This window comes from Balaenoptera physalus, assembly GCF_965194825.1.
Source record: "Balaenoptera physalus genome assembly, chromosome: 10".
Classification (NCBI taxonomy): domain Eukaryota; kingdom Metazoa; phylum Chordata; class Mammalia; order Artiodactyla; family Balaenopteridae; genus Balaenoptera; species Balaenoptera physalus.
The window spans coordinates 8,948,471-8,973,274 of NC_138889.1; the positions used below are offsets into that span (position 1 = coordinate 8,948,471).

The window sequence follows — 24,804 nt, forward strand, 5'->3', positions numbered from 1 at the left end:
TGCATATACATGTCCCCATATCCCCTCCCTCTTGAGCCTCCCTCCCCTCCTCCCTATCCCACCCCTCTAGGTCATCGCAGATCACCGAGCCAATCTCCCTGTGCTATGCTGCTGCTTCCCACAAGCCAACTATTTTACATTCAGTAGTGTATATATGTCAGTGCTACTCTCACTTCACCCCAGTTTCACCCTCCCACCCCATGTCCTCAAGTCCGTTTTCTATGTCTACCTCTTTATTCCTGCCCTGCCAGTGAGAATGATCATACAATTTTTATCCTTCATTTTGTTAAAGTGGTGTATCATGTTGATTGATTTGCAAATATTGAACCATCCTTGCAACCCTGGAATAAACCCCACTGAATCATGGCGTATGATCCTTTTAATGTATTGCTGAATGAGGTTTGCTAATATTTTGTTGAGGATCTTTGTATCTGTGTTCATCAGAGATATTTGACTGTAATTTTCTTTTTTTGTAGTGTCTTTCTCTGATTTGGTATCAGAGTAATGCTGGTCTCATAGGATAAGTTTGGAAACATTATTTCCTCTTCAATTTTTGAAATAGTTTGAGATGGATAAGTATTAATTTTTTTAAAAAAATGTTTGGTAGAGTTTACCTGTGAAGCCATCTGTTCTTGGACATTTGTATATTAAATGTTTGTTTTATTACTGATTCAATTTCATGATTAGTCATCAGTCTTTTCAGATTTTCTATTTCTTCTTGATTCAGTCTTGAAAGATTGTCTATTTTTAGGAATTTGTCCATTTTTTTCCAGGTTGTTCAATTTGTTGGTGTATAATTGCTCATAGCAGTCTCTTATGATTCTTTGTTTTTCTGTGGTATCTGTTGCAATTTCTCCCCTTTCATCAGATTTTATTTGAGCCCTCTATTTGTCAATTATACCTTTATAAAGCTGAAATTTTTTTTTAAAAGCTCTATGGGCTTTGGTGACAGATCCAAGTTGAAATCTCACTCCTGCTCCCTATCATTTTGACCGTGACAAATTATTTAACCTTTTCTAGCCTCCATTTCCAAACCTGTAAAATGAGTATAATGAAGCCTCAAGGAGAAAACAGTCTAGCATCAAAATCTTGGAGTTTTTCTTACCTCCTTTTTGAATTTGGGGTCCAGTAGACTGGTAAGAAATTGGAGATTTTTCTTGTTCTTTAGTTGGGAGTAGTTCCTCTGCTATTTCATTTTACTTAACTATCTCTGCCTCTATGAATTTAGGAGAAACAGTTACCTAATGTGGTCTTGACAGAGTGTTTTATGTGGGAGCATCCCGTGTAGACTGTGTGAGCCCAATATTTTTGTTGCATGGGCTAGTTTTGGTATGGTTGCCAGCCACGTCTTTCCTCAGAGTGTGCTGGCTGTTATCCCCTTGATAGGGGGTGTGATTGGTGTCCAGAGCCTGCACTGGATGTTGGGTGGGGACTCCTCCTTGCTTCATGGCTGTCACAGCCCAGACAGGGACGGGGTCTGCTCCCCAGTTGTTGGAGTAGAAGCCAGAAGGATCGGGTTCAGTCAGGTTCTGTTGCCCTTGAGTATGTGCCCTGACCCAAAGGAGGTGACCACTGAAGCACGTGAGGCCTGTGTGGTCACAGCAAACCTACGTGTCACCTGTGCATGCAGCTGTGGTTCTGCCCAGAAGCAGCCCAGTCTCGTCCCTTTCTCCATTGTGTTGGTCCTAGACCTAGTGCCAGACTATGGTGTGGAGTGGGCTGGGCTGGGGGCCAGGGCATGGTGGCTGCAGGAATCAAGGTGGTTGTGCTGCCGCCTGGGGCCTGGGCTGCCTCTGATGCCCTCTCCCAGGACCTGTGCACCCCAGACCCGACTCCAAGCTGTGGCGTGGTGTGGTTGGAGCCAGAGTTCTCCTGTCAGGTGAGGTATGGAATATTTCCTCCATATCAGTAAACAAAGGATGTCACAGTCATCAGCGATTGCAGGTGGGAACTCAGGAAGGAAAGAATACCTGCCATCAGACTGCAGCCACTCCCTACCATGAGCCCTGAGGAAACTCAGGATATGAAAGCACAGGATACTGGCCCCAGATAGCTGAGGTGCACATCAAAGGAACGATTTCAGTGAGCCCAGACTCTTGCATCTTCCCATCCATAGAAAAGTACTAAATTCCTTAACTTGAGATACCTAGCTTTCTTTTATTAACAGTAATCTTTTTTTCCTACTACCTGCCCTTTGTTGCCAAACTCCTATATATCCTAGCTCCCCCTCGCCTCCTCGGAGCAGTTTTCTCAGGGTTACTTGAAATGCTGCCTCCTGGGCTTGAAGTCCTCAGTGTGTCCTCCGAATAAAACATAACTCTCAACTTTTAGGTTGTGCATTATTTTTTAGTCAACACAGGAAACGAACCCTTGTGTCCTCCTGCCCAGAACCTGTCCGCCCAAGACTCAGCGACCAGCTGCTGTACATTTCTGGGGCGCCACCTGATGCGCTCGCCAACAAAGTCCTGCTTGGTGGGATCCGCCCCCATTGTGCACACTGACAGTGGGCTCCAAGGTTTGGCTGGGACCATATCCCAGGCCCTCCAGGCTGTCTCCATGCAGCTAGATCCCATCCTCTCCTGGGGCCGGTCTGCGGAGACTCAGCGCTTAGCTGTTGCGTGAATTTGTGGCACTGCCCAGAATGCCCAGTGTGAGCTCCAGATTGGGAGTGCAAGGAGCTGGTGGCTGCCACTGCCGTTCTCTCTGTTAGTGCAAGTTCATGTTCCTGATGCACGGTGAGGCCAAACAAACTGAGTTTGGAGCAGAGAAAGGTTTATTGCAAAGCCATGCAAGGAGACAGGTGGCTCATGCCCTAAAAAAAGCCCAAGCTCCCTGAAGGGTTTTGGCAAAGCATTTTTAAAGGCCAGGTGAGGGAGTGGTGGTCACAGGGCAGGTGATCAGCTCGTGAACAAATCTCTGATTGGCTGATGGTGAGGGAACAGGGTGGTGTCACAGGGGTTAAGATGATCAGTCTTTAGGCTCCAGGAGGCCTGGGGCTATGTGCTCATGGTCATCAAATATCCTGTTAACATCAATAGTTAACATCTTCCATTCGGTGGGGGGTTTTCACATCTGTAAAACAAGTCAGGAAATGTGCATCAAATACCTAGGTACTTCAGAGAGGAGCTGAAGCAGAGGGTATGGGGAGGGCCTGTCCCAGGAAGGCCCCATAGGGTCCTGCTGGGTTACATCTCTCTGCCCTGATTGCTAGTAAGCCAGCAGGCACTCAATTCTCACGAGCAGGGTCCAGCCCCTCCAGCCCCTCTATCTGTCCCGGAGGATTTCCCAGCAGACAGGGGGCCCCACAGGGCGAGGGTTTGCCTGTGTGGACCTTCTCTCCTTTATAGATTCCTACCAGGGGCAGAGGTCCCGTCCTGATGCCTCCCCGCCCTCCCCACCCCCATCCTACCCAGTTATGTGGAGATCTTTCTTGCAGCTTTGGTTGTATAGGAGATGTTCTGCCAGTTTCCAGTTTGATTTCCATGAGAATTGTTCCACATGTATTTTTGATGTGTTTGTGGAAGGTCAGCTCCACGTCCTCCTGCTCTGCCATCTTGATCCCCATTCTAGAGAATTTTTTTTGTCTTAGTCTAAGGCTGTTCTTTTTCTCTTAAGAAGATAGCAATTATAATGACTATACTTTTCTAAGCACCTGCTCTGTTGTAAACACTGCAAACATTTTGTCAACTGAAGAAAAATGCACAACCTAAAAGTTGCAAGTTATGTTTTATTTGGAGACCTTATTGAGGAGTATAGCCCAGGAGACAGCCTCTCAGTTAGCTCTGAAGAACTGTTCCAAAGAGGTAAGGGAGGAGCCATATATGGGAGTTTTTGCTGAAAAAACAAACGAACATGTAGTTGAATATCAAAAGATTACTGGCAATCACACAAAACAGACATCTCAGATGAATGATTTAAGTGCTTTTCTGTATATAGGAAGATGCAAGAGTCTGCTCATTGAAATTATTCCTTAGATATGCATCTTAACTATCTAGGGCCAGTACCCTGTCTTTCCCCATCCTGAATTCCTTTCAGGGTGCACTGTGGCTGCGGTGGCTGATGGCTTGATGGCAGGCAAACATTTTTTGTTTACTGGAATGGCAGGCAACGTTTTTTGTCCACAATTTTATCTTAAGTCCTCACGTAAGCACACTCATATGGTGCTTATTATGTCAGACCATGGGCACTTCCTAAGGACTCCAACTACCGAAGGACACTTAAGAAGAAATAAATACACTTTTGGGACTTCCCTGGCGGTCCAGTGGTTAAGAGTCCACGCTTCCACTGCAGGGGGCGCAGGCTTGATCCCTGGTTGGGGAACTAAGATCCCACATGCTGCAGGGCGTAGCCAAAAAAAGAAATACACTTTTATCTATTAAGAATATTGACTTTGTAGTTAAAAACCTTCTCATAAGGAAAACCCAGATGGCTTCAGGGTGAACTCTATCAAACATTTCAGGAAGGAATAATACCAATTCTAGGAAGAGTCTTTCAGAAAATTGAAGAGAAGTTAATTTGTCCTAACTCTTTTATGCAGCCAGTATTACTCTGCTACCCAAACCAGATAAAGACATCACAAGAAAAGGAACCAATCTGTGACATAGCTTCCAATCTCTAGAACTTTGCATGTACCTTTCTCTCAACAAAGAATGCCATTTTTCTTGATTCTGCTTAGCCAAGTCCTACAATTACTTACACTGTACTCTCCTCCAAAAATCGTTGTTCTCTCAATCTAGTTAATGGTGACCGAGTCTTCTTCCAAATAGATTTTAGTCTTGTAGGTTAGGGGAAATTTCCCGTCTTTCTCCTCTTAGTTCTTTTGGCAGGCAATTACAATTACATAAGGCAGATTAACAGGAGAAAATAAAATTTATTCTCTGCACATGGGGAATCCACATAAGTATGAAAAATTCCAAAGACAATAAGGCAAGTTGATCTCTCTCTTTCTCTCTCTCTTTCTATCTCTCTCTCTCTCTCTCTCTCTCTCTCTCTCTCTATCCGTCTGTCTACCTAACTATATATCTGTCATCTATTCTGGACTAAAGAGAAGGAGGTAGGGGGTCTGAGGCTTCAAGGGGAAGTAAGATAATTCACAGGAGGATAAAAAGAGTTAATGTTTGGGAAACAAATGTTTGCTGGATCATTCAAAGACAATGGGACAAAGAGAGGATTTTGATCACATTGGCTTTGCTAGATTCCTTGTGCTGGACATGTTTTTTTAGTGATAACTGTATTTGTAGGCTCCAACTCCATTCTTATAAGACATTCAAAAAATCTGAGGTGAGTCAGTTCCTTACATTCATCTGAATGGTCGCCCCTTTTACCAGCCCAGTGTTATGTGATTTGGCTAAATCAGGGAATCCAACACAACACGTAAGTGTTCCATGCGCTTATATGCCTGTGAAGCAAAGACTAATACCAGGGGTCAGTGGGGTAGTTTGTGGCATTACGCACAGTAAGTTGAACAAACAGAGAAAATGTGGAATCTGAAGGTGGCTTCCATCTCTGTTTTACTTAGATCCTCTGTCTTCTCTGGGATGAGGTTGTTACTATCTTGAGTAAGGTCACCTCTTTCCTATGTAAATTCCTTGGTCAAGGCCCTGCGTTGGCTGTGGAATGGGGAGAGGAAGCAGAACACCCACTATCTTACAGCCAGGGCCTCCCATTACAGGTAAATGAACTGTACTCTTTACAGCCTAGGACATAACTCACAGAACAGGAGACTAGAGAGGGAACCACAGCTTCATCTCCATTCCACACCCTGTCTGGCGCACCATTACTGAGCCCTTCCTGGAGCTTGATTGGCTGCTTCATTGTCCTTTCCTCAATTTATATGGACTGGCTCCTGTTCCTCTTGCCCCCTGGAGCCCTCGTGGTTCTGTGCTGGTCTTCCACAGAGGGTGAGTACAATGGCGGCAAGGCACAGGGGGCAGGGTGATGGGGTCAGGGAGTACTGTCCTAGAAAGTCCGGATCAGGAGGAACAGGAGCTACAGAGACAGTGTTTGCTGGAGCCAGGCCCCTGAGCCCTTGGCTGCTGCAAATTCCCTTCCCCATAATGAAAACTCTTCCTGAAGACCCTGCTGTTGCTGCTGTCCAGTAGCTCTCCAAACTCTAACTCCAGGAAAGGTGTGAGGGGAAGGGATGATAAAGAATCACTGGGGCATCTATAGCTGGGCAAGGTAGACCGATCAACTAAGACCCAGGTCTTAGTAAGAGGTGTCAGAATGGAGATACTTCTCCTTCTTTTCCCCCATTAGATGCGGGGTCTGCTCTCTCAGCTAAACTTGCCCAGCCCTACCGGCAATGAAATGCCCATTCAGGGCCCCTTTGGAAACCACAGCTGCAGGCTGAGCCTGAAAAGAAAGAAGAGAGAGGGCTTCCTGGTAACCATGTGACTCCTAAAATGGATTCCTTGGTAGAGGTGGGCTCTGCAGGGAGGATCCTCAGAGGCTGAGGAGGAAGGCCTGGGAAGTCCAGGGTTCTGGCCTCAGTCCCAACACCAGCAGCAGCAGCCTTTCTCTCTTCCCCTTAACTACCTGGCATCCCTTGTTCTCATCCCATGGTTCTCCCATATTGTCCAGATCCTACAATGAAATTTATTTCTTGCACCTCCTGTGATGAATTTGTTGGCAAGAACTGCAGAAAGAACTTAGGTTCCTGTCACTCCAGATATCCTGATTTTGCATGCCAGACCAAAGAAGTATATTCTCAACATTTCACCGGAGGTGAGATGAGGGCAGGAGAATGGGAAGGGAAGGGAAATTGACTGAGTTACAGTTTCTCACCTGTACGATGATTGGGTTTTAATGGATGATCTCCAAATTCCTTTCCATTTCTGATATTCAGTGACTGAATCCCTAGTAGAGTATGTCTGTTACAGCTTCTTTGCTATAAATGTATGTGGGTGTTGAGAGCAGAAGCAAGTTTCCCTGGAAGGAGACTGCCCCTTTTGTGGAAGAGTCTTCAAGTCCAGGCTTTGCCTAAGGGAACAGGAGGGAAGGGAAGGACTGCTCACTTGAAAACATTCCCTGTCACATCCCAAGTCTAACTTGGACCTCTGTTATTCTCCTACCCTCTTCAGAATATATCTACCGATATTCTATCCTGGGCTGCCCAAGAAGATGTGTGGAGTATATACACATCACCGAGTGGGAAAAAAATGTGTTCTTCTGTTGTAATACAAGCTACTGCAATAGCTTATCAGTAAAGGATGAGGTTCCATTCAATTCCATCGCATTAGAGGATTTAGCCTGAGATATTCAGCTAATTTTCAGGGACTTCCTCTTGACTGCATTCTGCTCATCATTCTTTAAAAAACATCAAGATCCAGAAATACTTTCACTCTCAACCACCACCCACATTGCCTCCTGAGAGCCAAGAGGCCCAAGAGAAATAAACTATGGATGAAAAAGTAATGCAGTGCAACTTTGAAATGCTGTCGGGGCCCAAGTTAGACAACCAGGCCTGGTTTTCTGGTTCTGCTGTTCTGGCTAGGGGCTAAACTCCAAGTCTAGGGAGTGGGAAAGTGGGGGAGGCTGCACTAGGACATCTGGGGGCACTGAATACATTACAATAAAAACTCTAATGAATGACAAGACTAAATTCGGGAGAACTCATGGGCTGTTTCCACAGTGGACTAGATAAAAAGGAAGGGATACTGGGCAAAGCATGACCTGGCAAAAGTCTCCAAGTCATTTTACTTCTCAAATGTCCAGGATCCTAAATCCCATCCAGCCCCTGACACTCTAGGCCTGGAAAGGTCCTCAGAACAGGGAGGCTTTCCATGGGGGCCTAACATATGATCTATCTTGGAGAATATTCCATGTCACTTGAGAGGAATGTATATCCTGCTGTTGACATATACATTTTGTATATGTCTGTTATATCTAATTGGTTTATAGTGTTGCTTAAATCCTCTAATTCCTTATTGATCTTCTATATGGTTTTTCTACCATTATTGAAGGTAAAGTGTTGAGGTAGAATGTCTATTTCTTCTTTCAATTCTGTCAAAGTTTGCTATATAAATTTTGGTTTCTGTTGTTTGGCGCATATATGTTTATAATTGTTATAGCTTCTTAATGAATTGGCCCTTCTATCAACATATAATGTCATTAGGTAACTTAGGTCATTTTTTTATTGGTATAGGCACCCTAGGTCTCCTTTGGCAACAATTTTCATGGAATATCTTTTTTCATCCTTTGAGTTTCAACCTATTTGTGTCTTTAGATATAAAGTGAGTCTCTTGTACACAGCATTTGGATGGATAACGGTTTTTTAAAATTCATTCTGCCAATCTCTGCCTTTTGATTAGAGAATTTAATCCATTTATATCTAAAGTAATTACTGACAAGGAAGGGCCTACCTCTGCCATTTTGATACTTTTTTTGTATGTCTTATAGCTTTTTTTATCTCTCATTTCCTCCATTACTATCTGCTTTTGCATTTTATTGATTTTTTTGCAGTGAACACTTTTCTCTTTTAAATTTCCTTTTCTGTATATTCTACAGATATTTTCTTTGGTTACCATAGAAATTATATTTAACATCCTACAGTTATAATTATTTAATTTGAATTGATATGAACTTAACTTCATTAGCATACAAAAACTCTACTCATATACAGTTTTACCCCTTTATGTTACTAAAGTCACAAATTACATCTTTATATATTGTGTGTCCAATAACATAGATTTATAATTAATTTTTATTGTGTTTGTGTTTTAAATCATGTAGAAAATAAAAAGTAATTTGCCTTCCCAAATAAGAATAACAAATGTCCTTTAAGCAATTGCTAATTGTCAAACTCTCTTCTAAACACTCTACATGTATTGCATCATTTAAAAAATCATCACAGCTCAGTGAGATAAATACTGTCATTATTCCATTTTACAAACGAGAAAATGGAAGCATAGACTTAAAGTACTTTGTCTAAGCTCATAGAGCTAATATGTGCTATAACTGGGATTTAAATTCTGATGTTTGAAGACAGAGTGTGCATTACTAATTGCTATACTATAAGGATTCCAATTCTATTCCCTGACCCATCATCCTTTACCAAATATTTACTGCATTTACAGTGTGGATGGAGAAAAGCATAATAGATTTTAAATGGGTGTGCTAATCAGTTATTTCAGTGCTATGTAGAATTCTCCTAGGTTCATTAGCAGAATTTATCAAATATGCTTCCAGCTCCCCTCCCCTTCCAGATGTTCTGGATTTCCACATTTAGACAATTATTTAGAATAGATAAGAGAGTTGGGGAGGGAGAGCCAGGGAGACAAATGAAGATTAAAGAAATAAAGAAGAGAAAATGAAGAACAGAGAAAGGGAATTAAGTAAATAAATGACACTGAGGGGAAATTCTGGTTGTCCTGTTGGTGAGGTGCTTTGCCCCTCAACCTATGCCACTTTTAACCACCCATCTGATTCACCCTTCTGACTCTCAAGTGCATGGTCAGAAACTCTGAGTCTGCTCTTTTTACTTTTATTATTCTAACCAAACAAACAAATAAACCAAGCACCAGGTTTGAGGAAGTCACCAGATCAGAGAGTAAGACTAATTTATAAAACCAGGAAAGAGTTAATTCCTCGCTCCCATGATTCTGAATGTCTGATATTTGAGGAAGCCACTGAACAAAGAGGTAAGTACTTTGACCCTGCTTCTGGAAGAGATGTATAGAGATTTGCTTAAAGGAGGATGAGGAGACAGGGTGAGGTATTACCTTACTGCTATAGTTATTGTCCTAAAATGTCATTGAAGAAGTGGGATTCCTGGCTCATGTGATAGTTCTATTTTTAATTTTTCTGAGGAACCTCCATATTGTTTTCCATAGTGGATGTGCCAGTTTGCATTCCCATCAAAATGTACCAGAGTTTCTTTTCTTCACATCCTCACCAACACTTGTTATATTTTGCTTTTGTTCACAGTAGCTATACTAACAGGTATAAGGTAATATCTCAGTGGTTTTGATTTGCATTTCCCTGATGATTAGTGATATTAAGCACATTTTCATGTACTGTTGGCCATCTGTATGTCTACTTTGGAGAAATATCTACTTAGGTCCTCAATCCCATTCCATTGCAATATCAAATTAAAATCCAGAATCTTGTGATCTAAGTCAGGTCCTGGGGCGGATGAGGCTTCTCGGGTGTGTTTCTTTGGGTCTTGCAAACTAAAGAGACAAGTATCTGCTCTCCACACACTTAACATAAAAGTGTAGGATAGAGAGAGAATAACTGTAATAAACACTTCCATTCAAAAGGAGATAATGTGAGGTACGTAGCAGTCACTGGTCCATGACAATTCTGAAGTCCAGCCTCTCATGTGTAGTCAGTCCTGCAACTGGGAATGATTCTCTGCGGATCTTAGCTCTGCCCTCTGGGCTCTCAGTTCTCTGAATCACCCTTCCTTCTCCAAAAGAAAAGGCCCATGTTCCCAGCTGTCTCAGTCTGCTTCCTGTCCCTAAAAGATTGGGGATCAAAAAGACTCTTTTTATTTTTAATTTCTCTATGCCTGTTAGCCTTTTAAAACCTCTGAGCTGATGTAAACGCTCTCAGAAGCAGCCATCTGGGACCTTCTCATGGCCTCACTTCACTCACTATTCGGTACCTGCCGAGGGCTCTTAGAGCCCAGGAAAGGGTTAATTTTTCAGAATTGTTTATCTGGTGAAGGAAAATGAGTGCTTTCAGGACTTGAGGTGTGGGTGGTGTGTTCCAGTGTAGGCTGTCTGATTTCTGTTATGTGAGTTATCTAGTTATCTGCACAGAATGCATCGGAAGAGCTGAAAAAAAAAATAAAAAATAAAAGACTGTCAGCCCATCCATGAGAACATTCTGAGAATGTCTTTGATCAACACTGCTGTGAAAAATCTCTCACAAGATGGACACACATAATTATACATTTGTCCAAACCCATAAAATACACCAAGAGTGAACTATATTGTAAACTCTGGTCTTTGGGTGATTATGATGTGTCAATGTCGGTTCACCAGCTGTAACAAATGTACCATTCTAGTGGGGAACATTGATGATGGGGGAGGCTGTGCATTTTGGTGGTAGGAGGTATAAAGGAAACCTCTAAACCCCCCTCAGTTTTGCTATGAATCTAAAACTGCTTTTAAAAAATAGTCTTAATTAAAACATTAAAAAAAAACTTTCCTATATATCATACAGCATTAACTATAATCATGTTGTACATTGCATCCCTAGTACTTATTTAACTTATAAGTGGAAGTTTGTACCTTGGACCACCTTCATCCCATCCCCTCCACCACCCCCACCTCTGGTAACCACAAATCTGATCTCTTTTTCTATGAGTTTGTTTGTTTATTTTGATTTCAAAATAAGTGAGATCATACAGCATTTGTCTTTGTCTTACTTATTTCACTTAGCATAATGCGCTAGAGATCCATCCATGTTGTCACAACAGATTGGCAGGATTTCCTCATTTTTTATGTCTGAATAATATCCCATTGTGTGTGTGTGTGTGTGTGTGTGTGTGTGTGTGTACACACTTAGGTTATTTCCATGGTTTAGTCTTGAGATTGTCATAAATGGAGTACGGGATCTTAATTTTTAGATATGGGAGAATCCAACTTTCTCCCCAGTACTCAAATCAGTTTCTTATATGGCATGGTGTCTGAATACACTGGGAACTTTTTAAAGAAGAGGAAGTGAGACGCTAAGTCCTGGGTATGGGGTGACCCTGATCAGGCACCTAATGTTGAAGTTTTGCCTCAGTGGGAATTTGTTCCCCCATCCTGGGTTCAGTCTCACTGTGGGTCTCCTAAGAGCCCAAGCTCACCTTCAGTTCTTCTAATTTCCCTGTTATTAAATACACAGTATCCTAACAGTCTAAAATTCCCCCAATATACTGAAATATCCTAGAGACAAAGAAATTATGTGTTGCTCACCACTCTTCATCCAGTGGTCAGCCCACTTTCCAGAAAGTGCTTGTTATACAAATGGTTTTGAGGGAGAGGCCAATCTATTCCACCAGCAAAGATGGGTCTCTCTTACAGGACAGTATCTTGGATACTGGGTCTTTCATAGGATATGACTTCCTAAGGACCTAAAGCAGGACTCCTTTTATGGGGCATGGAAACTTTGTAGAATATTCCTTCTTTAAGTCCAATCCTAGGGGAGACTGGATGTTGCCCACCTTACAATAGTTTTCTGTGGCTGATGTCCTGGCTCTCATTGTGACACTTTGGGTCTGATTTTCTCTTGCATGGTGGATGAGATGACCAGCTGTGAGAAAAACTGCTCCAATTATGAAATAAGTTCTGTTTTCTTCAGCATGCTGGGCATACACTGAACCACTTTGATTTCTGCAATGACCGCTCTGAGTCATTCAGGATGAGGATGAGGTGTCCAGACAAACTGCCTCCTCATTGAATCTTATCTCTGTTCACTCCCTTCAGAATGATCATTTCCCCTGCATGAGGAGTTTCCCTTAAGATATGCTCACTGCTTATTCAGTCCATGTCTTTATTGCTGGTGTTTCTTTCTATTAAACATGAACAGAGCTGATTCTGGCTTTTAGTCCACGTCATTAATCAGAAGGGAGATCGTGGCACAGATGGGGTGGGCAAATATATCACAAGCTGAAGAAGGGGAGGAGGGCAACTGACCATGAGAAGAGTCCCATTTTTTTAACTGATAGACATTTCTTGCCTCCCTTCCTCTCTTTTCACCTTCCTTCTTTTTTAGCTCTTCCATTCTCTCTTCTTCAACCTCTCCATCACCATTGCTCTTTGTTTTTAAGTTTTGAATATTTATTTTAATTTAGAATCCACAACAACATTGTACAATTGGAAATCAGGGTAGATTGTGCTGGAAATCTTAGAAGAGAGTTTATACAGGAAAGGAGTGTGCTGATAAACATCTATTTAATGCATATTATGTTACCTCCATGGGGTCTGTAGTCAAGACAATTTGGAGTATGTTGGTGTGGGATATGAGGTAACAGGTACATGATGATGGTTGCATAACTCTGTGAATATACCAAAAACCACTGAATTGTAAATTTTTTTTCATAAATTTATTTATTTTTGTCTGTGTTGGGTCTCCGTTGCTGTGCGCAGGCTTTCCCTAGTTGCAGAGAGCGGGGGCTACTCTTCGTTTCAGTGCGTGGGCTTCTCATTATGGTGGCTCCTCTTGTTGCAGAGCACGGGCTCTAGGCGCGCGGGCTTCAGTAGTTGTGGCACACGGGCTCTAGAGCGCAGGCTCAGTAGTTGTTGCAAACGGGCTTAGTTGCTCCGCGGCATGTGGGATCTTCCTGGACCAGGGCTCGAACCTGTGTCCCCTGCACTGGCAGGCAGATTCTTAACCACTGCACCACCAGCGAAGTCCTGAATTGTACATTTTTAAACGAGTGAATTGTATGGTATGCAAGTTATATCTCAATAAAACCAATAAACAAAATGGGTTTCACCTTGGTTGAATGTTCTTTTTCTCTCCCAAACTCTATAACATCTTCATTCACTTGTCTGTGCCATCATCCTCCTTCTGCATCACAAAGGGATTTACTAAAATAGAAGCAGCTCTGTGCATGCTTATTGGGGATGGGAGTTGTGGAGAACAGGCATGAGTTGTGTGGGCAATGGGACTAGACAAAGACAGGAGAAGAGACTTCCCCAAGGTCAATGTACCAGAGAGAATGATACACGAGGAACATCTAACGGGGTTAAATATGGATCCTGAAGAGAACAGAGATAAGCCTGAGGGGAAAGGAGGGAGAGGCTAAGACAATCCCCCCCCCCCCCCCGCCCCACTATTATATTGCAAATAGCTTTGGGAGGGAATTGCAGAAATCCCTTAATCCACAGCAGGTTGTCAATAGCAGTACTCTAAAAAAACCTCCTCATTATGGCAGTTAGTTGAACACAGCGTCTCTGTTCTCATCAGAACATTCCCTGTGAAAGAAAAAAGCAGAACAAATTGTTCCCAAAAGCCAGATCTGTGGTGAGCCATGACTATTTTAAGGAAAAAGAGATTTATAGAACCTACAGGCTCCATAATGGCAGCCCTGCCACCCCCCTCTCAAAAGTCCTATCCGAGGTTCTTCTCCCAGGATTCGCTAACACTAGGGAATAGGCACCACCAGGGGGAGCTGTGGTTCTAGTTGTTGAGAGCACACAGCAGGTTCTCCCTCTAAGCCAGAGAGGCACAAAGCGCTTGCTGAAAACCTGCTGAGTTCCAGAATCTATGAAAAGTACTAGAGGTAGATGGTGAGCAACACCCACTCCCTGCGCTAGGACCAAGGACTGGGGAAGTGACAGGAAACTAGAATACATGGTGAGAAATATTATGAGGTGGACATGGCAGGGAGCCAATGCGAACACAGAGGAGAGGCATGTGGATAGAACAGAGTCAGAGAAGATTTCCAGGGCTGATGACTGTAATTCAAGGTGAAAGTTTGAGCAGCACGAGACACACAGAGCAGAGGCCACTGGGAAGAAGTATGTGGAAACAGCACACATAAGTACCCAAAGGTCTAAGAGCTTTTGGACCCAGAAAATCATGGTGGCTGGGGAGACCCATGAAGGGATGGGTACAATGATGAGAATAGCCCCAGGTCCACTTGGTCCCTGCTCCCCTTGACGTAATTTTAGGGTCCCCAAAAGGATGACCCTATCCTAAGGTTCAGATCCTTAACCCCTGACCTCAATGGACTCCCTGTATCCAGATATCATGTCTTAAAGAAAGGTGTTGAGCCCTGAAGGAAAAGGGGAATTCTCCACAGCTCTACACCAGAATCCCCCTGATCACCGAACACATTTACCATGAATTGGCCAAGAAAAGGTTTTAACAGACACACAGATACCATTAGCAGTTTTGCATGTCATCTCACTCCAACAATTCCCATCTTTGTAGAATTCACATTCCTTAGACTGGAGAGCTAAAGCTGCAGGAAGAAAGATGCTGCTTAGGGAAGAAGGGAAGCCTCACTGTCACTTCCCAAATAGAGCAGAAGTCACCTAGGAGCCCTGAAGATGTTCTGCCCTTGGAGCTTGGTTCTAGGCACCAATATATCTTAGAATGATAGACAGAACAGGAACAACTATGGAGATGATCTAATTCTCTCTTACATTAGACAGAGGAACAACAAACAATCAGAAAGGGAGACTGACTATTCTCCACAGAGCCATACTACTTGCATTTTCAACCTGCATTCTCTTGCCAGCTACAAGCATTACATATAAGATGGAGAGTCAGGTCATTTCCATGGGTATCAGAGCCTGGGCTGAAACCCCAGGGATGTGATCAGGGTGGATAGTTCTCAGGCTGACCACGAGTCCCTGCATCTTCACCCCACATATAAACCAGAGTGTAGGGGGTGTGGAAAGCTTACATATCAGATCGGGTCCCCAGCAGAGGCCAAGGATTCAAGAAGGTCTCAAGGAGAGTAAGAAGATGGAAGAAGCTTCTTATGTGAAACTGGACCTTATTCCTCGGAGGATCAATTGGAGCTTGCAGGACCCAGAGGAATGGGGAAAAGACTGCCCTGCTTTTAAGTATTTTTCAAGGTTAAGTCTAAGTCAACAGGTAAACATCCTCAAACCACCTCCCAAGGATTTACCAATTTCTATGTAAAGCAGAAGGAGACCCAGCTCCGGTAGCTTTTCTGTTTTACCTCCACTGATTCTTGAAACAGATTCTGTTAGAGATTAGGTAACACTTGAGCTCCCTGCGACTGGAGCATTGTCTGCTAAGATCAGCCTACCAGCCACTTTATTATGCACTCAGCCAAGTGCATAATAGGGACAGGAAAGGAAGGGAGAGGAACAAATCTGAAACTTTCCACCTACTGCAACATTCCAAATTCCTCTTCCACCACCCATTCCTTTCCCCTGCCTGCCCTAGGACATTGGTCTAGGCTGTTCCAGCTACAGGTGACCCAGAGGGTATTTTCAAATTTAACAAGTTTTATGGACAGCACACTAATTGCCTAGCTTACTGGGGCAAGGTAGGCCTGGAGTTCTATTTTAAAATGTAAGAAGGGACTTCCCTGGTGGTCCAGTGGGTAAGACTCTGCGCTCCCAAAACTAGATCCTGCATGCATGTTGCAACTAAGAAGCCCGCATGCCGCAACTAAAAGATCCCACGTGCTGCAACTAAGAACTGGCACAGCCTAAATAAATATATATATATTGATATTCCTTCATATATATATATATATATATATATATATATATATATATATATATATACACACACACCACATTTTGTTTATCCAGTTACAGTATTGCTTGGTGAACACTTGGGTAGCTTCCACCCTTTGGCTATTATAAATAACGCTACTGTGAACATGAGTGTGCAAATATCTCTTTGAGACCCCGCTTTTAACTCTTTTTGATACATACCCAGAACTGGAATTGCTGGTTATAGCAATGATACACGAATGACAATAATATAGGAATTCTGCTTTTAATGTTTTGAGCAATCATCATGCCATTTTCCATAGTGGCTGCACCATTTTACATTTCCTCTAACAGTGCACACACATTCCTGTTTCTCTACATCCTTACCAACAGTTTTGTTTTCTGTTTTTTGGGTATTAGCCAGCCTATGAGGTGTTAAGTGATAAAAGGTACTTTTAAAATAATTAAAAGCCCTCTCATTGGTCCTGTTCCATCACCATGACCCATCCATAGTTCTTTTTGGTGGAACCAGATATAAGTACACCCAGCTTAATATAGGCTGGAGTACTTGAGTTGGGTTTTATTGCCATTGATCTTGATGGGGTTGTTGCTGACATTTTTGCCTTTAATAACAAGGCTCTGGCTTAGGCCATGCTCCTCAGTGGCTAACCCAACTTGTCTTCCATTCCCATCTCCTAACTCGGCTCAAATTTAAAGGGGAAATTTATTTTAAAATATTTAAATTTGATATTCTGAAAGAAAGTCAGATTTTTAGAAGATTCTTCTTATAACTTTGAAATGTTTTAACTAAATAGAAGTCCTAAAATGATTTAATTTATTCTTGTTAGTTTTTTCAAGAGACATATAAAAGGTTTCATTTAATTTGTTTTAAATTGTGAATGGGAAATAATCAAAAATAAGTAATAAAAATACAAATAATAATCTCCATTTTCCCATAGCAAACAGCAAAGGAAAAGGGAAAGAACATGCTAAGGACAAAAGATGGAAAGAAACTGAAAAAAAAAAAAGGAGATGGATAAAAAGAGCAGAAAATGTTATATATAGAAGAGGAGAAGATGTATAAATATACATTGCTACAGTTATAGTGAGAGGATTTTTCCATTAAACAAATGTAAACACCAAGAAAGAAACACCAAGAAGAAAAAAATGTTTCTTTGATTAAAAGCATTAAGGTCACTCTTATAAAAGGTCCTATTCCACTTTCTAAATCTGATGAGCCCAGTTTTTCTGCCTTAGGCCTTGGTACCTTCTTGGACTTTGAGGCCTCTCTGTCCATCTGCCAGTTGGACACATTTTCCTGAGTTTTCCACTGACCCCACAAACTCCTGATGTATGAGATGGTACCCCTCACCTTTCTGGGCACATTGCAGTCACTGCTGAGTTGGTGGGATCAGAAACCAGGCAGCCAGGCAGCCAGAAGAATAGGGTGACTGTGAGGGATCAGGGTGGGATGATGATTTGCAGTTGTGAACGAAGCAGAGAGATGAACCAAGGGTGAGCTGAGAGCATTTGGTGTATGTTGGTGGGAAGGAGCTGGTTGCCAGGAGAGAAGTGAGGAGGGAAACTTGGAGTAGATAGGAGGACACAGCATGCTCTGCAGGAACACATGTGGAGGGATATGGGACCAGAGATGCCAGGAAGAGAAGGGTGAGGGGGCATCACTGACAAGGAATCAGCTGTTAGTGACCCTGTCATTCTTTTCCCTTTCCATAATATTTATTACAGAAATCTCGACCTTTACAGCAAAAGGTTGAAATCTTCAGGTCCCCAAAATAGAAATTTGAAGATGAACAATAATCATAACAGTCCAATTCAGTGTGGTTGAGGCGCCATCCATCTGGAAGAGAAGGACACTGACACTCAGTGCCAGAGAACAGTACCTGGAACCTTCCCCAGCCACCCCAAGCCTGGCCTCCAGACCAGGGACACATCCACCTCCCAGCGAGGGCTCCCTCAGACGGCAGCCCCTACCCAGTGTCAGGAGTCAGGTGCTAGCGCAAGTCAGAAGAACCTGGCTTAATAGCATTACCTTTCTCTGAGAAAATGAAGAAATCTCTGGTTCTACATCCAGGGCCTTGTTCCATGGTGCAGTTGCCTTTGCCCCTCAAACATTGACCTTTCTTAAAATTTTGGCAGATCATACATAACGTATCTGAAGCTGTAGAAAACAGACATGAAGGCTGATTCCAGAGCTGAATGGCTGATATTAATGTGGGCTAGAACACTGATAGGGTCCAGGGGGTCAAGGAAAAAACATGATCCTAAATACTTCCTCCAATATACGCTTAAAGCTTGGAAATGTTTGCATCATATTATGACTGTTGATTCTGTAAGGATATGGGTTTTTTACACAGGATTTTGATTCCACTAAAAATAAAATGAAAGCTGTCCCCCTCGCTATGATGCCATTATGCAGAACAAAATGAGAACATCTACATACAGGCATCTGAGGCCAGAGTATCATGGGACATGAGGACTGTGCTGGCTCCAAGGTGGGGATGCAGTCTTACAAAATTTCTTACCGTACCTCCCCACAAAAGACATCTGATGTCCAAACATATCTAAGTGACAATGGAAATATTGTCACTTACAATGGGAATATTGGTTCAAGATAAGCCTTTCAAGGACCTGTTCCTGGTAGATCATTGCCCCTTGGCTGTGTCCTTATAGAAAGTCTTGAGCAACCATTGCCTCTGCCTCTTAGGGTCATCCCAGCAAGCCACAAAACCTCCCATTGAGAAGAGCCCCCAGCCCCAGTCTGGCCCCAGGGAGGGACTGACCCCACTCTGAGACCTTGGAAAGGAACCTGAGCTCTTTCCCTGGTAGCAGTCGGGATGGGGACAGCAGAAAGAGACCTCAAATCCTTGCTGGTCAGATCACCCCGGAACCTCATCCTTGACTTCTCCCCTCCCAAGCGGGTCAGGTCACCATCCAGGTGCTGCTGCCCAGCCTACCTCCGCGTCGTCACCCCCTGCCCAGCTACCACCGGCACTCACCCACTCCTTGGAAGAGCACGAAAGGCAAGACTCCCAGCAGCAGGAGCAGGAACTTGTCCATCTCAGCCTGGGATGGCGGGGAGATGCAGAGGTGGCTGCGGCAGGGGCACAGAGTGCCCAGGAAGGGTGGGGACAGACTGCTCTTGTGTGCAATGAGGGAAGGCCGAAGAATCTGGCCTGAGCTGCTCCTGGGCTGTGGGCAGAAGCTTCCTTTTACACACCTGCCAGTGGGTGTTTCACAGCCACGCAGGCCCAGGAAACGTTCCCACAGAACCAGCCCCCTTGGACACTTCCAAGGACAAATGTCCCAGGTGCCCCTCCTGATCCCTTGAGGCTGCCTCCTGATCAGTGGGGGACACGACGCCTGACCAGATCTCTGGGCCCCTCAACAGTCCCTGACTCTTTACTCTCTGGACATCCCACTGCCCCAGGCCCAAGAACAAGAGCTTGTCATGTGTGCCAGGCTTTGCTAAGACAGCCATTTCCTCTAGGTCCAAAGTCCCCATGACCACCTGCCCTCCAGTTCCAGAGACGAAGCCAGTACCCAGCCTGGGCTGACACCTGTCTCAGGGCTCAGGATGCACTCATTGTAGTTACAGCCTGTGCCTTTTGCTTTCCTTTCCCCCTCCCAATGTTTGTACTCATATTTAGGACCATGGCCCTCTACTAAATAGAAAACACTCATGACATCTGTTAAAAACAGTAAGGTAGACTTTATTCCAGGGGACCACTATAATGGGTTTTGTAGTAGAGAAGAGAGATTGGACTCAACTCTGAATACAAGAAGGACAAATGAAGATTTATAGCCAAGGAGCGGGGGTGGGGGTGAGGGTCAGTGATGCAAAATTAACTAAGAAGAAACATCAAATCTATGGGAAATCTTGCTAGGCTGACTCAACAGGATTTTTGCTGAGGGCAGGGCAAGAGTGATAAGATACAGAGGCAGGGAATGAGGAATTTGATCAGTTATCAAGATGGAGAGTTTTTACTAAACTGACCCAGCAAGATTCTTGCTAAAACTGGACTATCTGTGCCAAGGACAGGGCCAAGGTCAGGAACTAGACAAAAATAGTACTCAGAGGAGCCTGACTCACGTTTGGTGAAAGTAGAGAGTTTTTGTCACCTGTCAGGACCAAATTGGTGTTGGCAATTGCGAGAGTAGTTGGCAATAATTTTTGTAAAAACAAAAATTATTCAGCATTTTCAAAAACCAGGATCTACAGCCACTGCTACAAATGCAAATACATCATTTAAGATATATCTTCAGCCTATCATGAATACATAGTAAACAAATACACCGCAAATACTATCCAAACAACAAAGTAATCGAAACCTTAGAGCTAGATGGATGCCTAGGTAATTTTACAAAGTATAAAACAATTTCTACCATATTCAACTCTTTTATTTTTCTAGCCCCTAAAAATGCAGATCCATTTTTACCAAGTTGGATGTATATAGATACAGGCAAACACTGCTCCAGGACTGGGCTGGAAGACTCAGAATTTTTGCAGATACTTCGTCATCAGCATGGAGTGGGACATGCTAGGATGGGACACACAAGGCAAATAGGGTGCAAATATTTTTGTCATATTTTAATTACAATTCACCATTTATATCCTCTCAAGTGTCTTCACCTTACTGACCATGTTTAATAAAAATAGCCAAGCCCCCAGCTAGAGTGTTCATGCTTGGAGATCCAGCCAAAGGAAGGAGAAAAATCAGGGAGCAAGATCCCAGTGTGCAGGTTGGGCGCTAAAGAAAACATTCCAGGTCACAGTGGCGGTCTCCCTTTCCCCTCTCTTTTTCTCCATCTAGACAACCCTTTCATGGCAGAGACCTTGACAGTCACGTTCACCATTAACCAGAAGCACTCCGCACAATGCATGGTACAGAGCGGGCGCTCAGTAATATTTCTGACTAAACAAGAATAATAGGACAAGTAAATGAATGCATGAGGGTCTGCCAGCCCAGAAAGCAACTACGGGAGGAAGAGGGCCAAGAAACCCCACGCACCCACAGACTGAGAGTCCAGCTGTCTCCTACACTGTGAGAGGAGGGCTATGATGCGTGAGAACTCCCCTTCACCACCTTCAGAAGACAAAAATGATTCAGAGTAGATTCTGCAGGAGTGTGGGGTGCATGGATGAGTGATGTCATTGTTACCCAGTCCCCACACTGAGGAACTGTGCTGAGGGACCCAGGGTCCTCTATATGCTGAGCAGGTCACTCTAATATGATGGTGGAATTCCAGAGATGCACACGGTTCCCCAAGTCCCACGTCCCCCCGTCATCACTATGCAAGAACAGAGGGTGAGGAAGGAGTAGAGAGTGGAGGAAACAGGATATACACAAATTATTGGAGCTGCCAAGGAACAGAATTCTTCTTTCATAGCATTGTTGTACTGAAGATACTCTGTTCTGTGCAAACTTGAAGGATGTATTGATAATAATAGTGCATAGTACACAATGCATAATGTGATATTGTAAAGGGCCACGTTATCACTGGGGAACCTGGGAAAAGAGAGTGAAAGCAGAAAATAATGATCTGGTCAAATCTTCTCATGGAAATTTATGCTCCTCTAACATCCCAATGATGTTTCCTAAGGGAAGGATAGTGCTGGATGCTTGACTATGGAATTCTTCTGGCATGATGTACCTGTTCTGTTCAGAGTACTTACAACAAACAAATAAAGGTTTAGGGGATGTGGCCCCACTAGAAAATATCTGACTGCTATCTAATTATACTAAAATAAAATGGAGATGCTACATGACTAAAATAGCTCCATTTGTGTATGCAAACCACACATAAATCATTTAGAAATATCATAAGTAAAATCTATACCAGAAAAGGCCGTGATCACCTCAAAGAAGAATATGCTGCACCACATTCCTGGCAGGCCTTCATGCATCCACTCTTCTCCATAAAGTTTCTTTTTTGTTTTATTTAAAAAAATTTTTTTAATTGAACTACAGTTGATTTACAATATTATATTAGTTTCAGGTGTACAGCAAAGTGATTCATATATATATGTGTGAAGTGTCTGTAAAATATAAATATATATATATATATATATATACATTGTTTTCCACATTCTTTTCCATTGTGGGTTATTACAAGATACTGAATATAGTTCCCTGTGCTATACAGTAAATCCTTGTTGTTCACCTATTTTATATATACTGGTATCTGTTAATCCCATACTCCTAATTTATCCCTTCCCCGCTTCCTTTTTGGTAACCATAAGTTTGTTCTCTGTGTCTGTGAGTCTGTTTCTGTTTTGTAAATAAGTTCATTTGTATTATTTTTTAGATTGCATATATAAGTGATACCATATTTGTCTTTCACTGTCTGACTTACTTCACTTAGTATGATAATCTTTAGGTCCATCCATGTTGCTGCAAATGGCATTAATTCATTCTTTTTTTCTGACTGAGTAATATTCCATTATACATATATATATCACATCTTGTTTATCCATTCTTCTGTCAATGGACATTTAGGTTGCTTCCATAGCTTGGCTATTGTGAATTGTGCCGCTATGAACATTGGGGTGCATGTATCTTTTCGAATTAGAGTTTTAGTCTTTTCCAGATATACGCCCAGGAGTGAGACTGTTGAATCATGTGGTAACTCCCTATAAAGTTTCTTAAACAGCGTTCCATAATGTGTCTACATCAGGTTACACTGGAAGACAATGGTCATTTTAAATGGTGGCGTTATGCTGGATGATACATCACATTCCTGGATGATGTGTTGTGGAAATTTTCTGGTTTTTCAGGAGAGGAAGCTTCAGAGGTTGATCAGGAATTGAGAGCTTGATAAAAGTCATATATTAAATTTATTCTGAGCCCGTGAGACTTCCAAAGTTGGGAGAGATGTAACAGTCACTTCTAACTCATGACTTTATTCCAAGCTTACTTACTAAATTACCCCTTTCACTCCCCAGTGCTTCAGTCTAGGGAATAAATTATATGGTCAGTCTACTTAGAGGTCATCAGGCACTATCTCTCCCAGCACAGGAACCTTCTCCTGGGCAGCAACCAGACAGGGGGCGTCTAGAACCACCACAAGCTTCCAGGCCCACGCCAATCCCTATCAGATCTTTCAGTAATGTGTCTAGGCAGAAACCCAACCTGCAAGTGCCCTGGCCAGAGCACAGACTCAGAAATCAGATGAATCTGGGTTTGAAGACTCGTTCCAACATCTACTGGCTATGAGACTCTGGCAAGTCATTAATCTACAGCCCTCAATTTCCCCATCAAGGAAGTAGGGAATATAATAGCACTTAAGTCATTAGGCTATAGGTTCAATTCTTTACATTCATTTTCTTTTCAACTACTAACTAGGGAATCCAGTTAAGAAAAGTTTAATTAAAAAATTGGGACTAAGTATTTTCACAAGTCTATATTTAGTGACCTCTATTCTCTGCCTGTATGATTGGTCCAATCATCAGTCCTAACTTCACCCCCAAGACACACACACATTGGCAAACATCCTTCCATGTGGTCATTTGTCTCCCTTCCGCCAACATCACACAAGCAGTGTGGCTATTTTGCCTCATTTCCTGAACTGCCATCTCCCACCATGTCTCCTCTCACTCATATATTCTACCTTGGAAACCTGCTAACCTTGTCCAGACCAATGACCAACTGTAGCAGACACAAGAAAAGGAATGCTGCTTTATGGGTGGATGAACAGGCTGCCCTCATCACTGGTCCTTCATCATTTCCCAAATTACTACTGGGAACATGCATCTTCTTACAATATGTTCTCTTGTGGATTTTGTATATTTTTCATCAATTATGCAGAAAGTACACTCTGTTCGAAGAGCTGCTTTTCTGGAACATTGATAATAAAACCTACATGTATAAACCACCTGGACCAGCCCCTGAACCTCTCCTGTCTGGCTTGCTCTAAACACCTCGCTAGCATAATCCACCACTACCAGCATCACTTTAATCTCCACCATCACCAACACTGACCGCCACTAATGCACTCCAGGCATTTTATTTTATTTTATTTTATTTGTATGAAATTTTTATTGTCCCAAGATCATTAAAAAAAAAATTTTATTGGTGTATAGTTAATTTACAATGTTGTGTTAGTTTCAGGTGTACAGCAAAGTGAATCAGTTTTACATATACACATATCCACTGTTTTTTAGATTCTTTTCCCATATAGGTCATTACAGAGACTCCAGGCATTTTAAACCCATGTTCCTGTCAATGCTCAGCCCCCAGGATATTTCCAGTCGTGTGTGGATTTGGGGCATGGAAGAATGATGTATGTAGTGGGGAGGGACATGGATCTAGGGCAGAAAGCACTGGGGAGATCAAGACTTTGAGTCTTTGTGTCAGTTTCTCTGATGACATCAGTAAAAAATTTCTTCCTGATGTATCAGGGCCAAGCAGCAAGAGTACTCCAGAGCATTCCTCCCTTCATTATCTGTTTTGGCATCATTCTTCACACTCCTAACCACTCCACAAGCAGAAAGGAAGGACATGCACTGGGAACCCTCCTAAGGGCAGCTTGATAAATGGACTTGACACACAGCCTTATTCCCCAGTGCCACACTCCTTACAGCAGGGGGTCAGTGTCAGAGTGTTCTCATCTCACCACAGGACACTGCTAGTTGAACTGC

General features: G+C 42.9%; 2 protein-coding genes across 3 annotated transcripts in view; one reads left to right on the plus strand and one right to left on the minus strand.

Annotated features, from left to right (window-relative positions):
• LOC309667468 (uncharacterized protein) overlaps positions 1-9,626 on the plus strand; it is a 92,412-nt gene extending 82,786 nt beyond the window's left edge. The window contains exons 6-8 of the mRNA XM_082475930.1: positions 5,696-5,900; positions 6,583-6,726; positions 7,083-9,626. Coding sequence (XP_082332056.1) covers positions 5,834-5,900; positions 6,583-6,726; positions 7,083-7,255 — 384 coding nt within the window. The 5' untranslated portion in view covers positions 5,696-5,833 and the 3' untranslated portion in view covers positions 7,256-9,626. The remainder of the gene's footprint in view (positions 1-5,695; positions 5,901-6,582; positions 6,727-7,082) is intronic.
• A 2,734-nt stretch (positions 9,627-12,360) lies between these two features.
• On the minus strand, positions 12,361-24,362 carry LOC309667465 (uncharacterized protein). 2 transcript variants are annotated; one of them, XM_082475923.1, is made up of 6 exons: positions 19,163-24,362; positions 18,196-18,324; positions 17,902-18,003; positions 13,861-13,916; positions 13,436-13,509; positions 12,361-13,352 (listed from the first exon to the last, which is right to left on the minus strand). In XM_082475923.1, exons 1-5 carry the CDS (start codon positions 19,221-19,223, stop codon positions 13,483-13,485), a joined length of 375 nt encoding a protein of 124 aa, XP_082332049.1. In that variant the 5' UTR covers positions 19,224-24,362; the 3' UTR covers positions 12,361-13,352; positions 13,436-13,482. The 2 variants fall into 2 exon arrangements, with proteins under 2 accessions (XP_082332049.1, XP_082332048.1); XM_082475922.1 differs by having other exon boundaries at positions 12,361-13,509.
• Between the last annotated feature and the right edge of the window lie 442 nt (positions 24,363-24,804).

Bases quoted from the DNA above. Each gene is read 5' to 3' on its own strand.
- LOC309667465 (XM_082475923.1), bottom strand. From the start codon at position 19,223: ATGGACAAGTTCCTGCTCCTGCTGCTGGGAGTCTTGCCTTTCGTGCTC. The intron at 18,004-18,195 runs GTAATGCTATTA...CTTCTCTTCCAG, and splicing joins CTTCATTTTCTCAGAGAAAG to ATGGATGGCGCCTCAACCAC. The intron at 13,510-13,860 runs GTTTTTTTAGAG...TTTGTGATGCAG, and splicing joins CTAACTGCCATAATGAGGAG to AAGGAGGATGATGGCACAGA.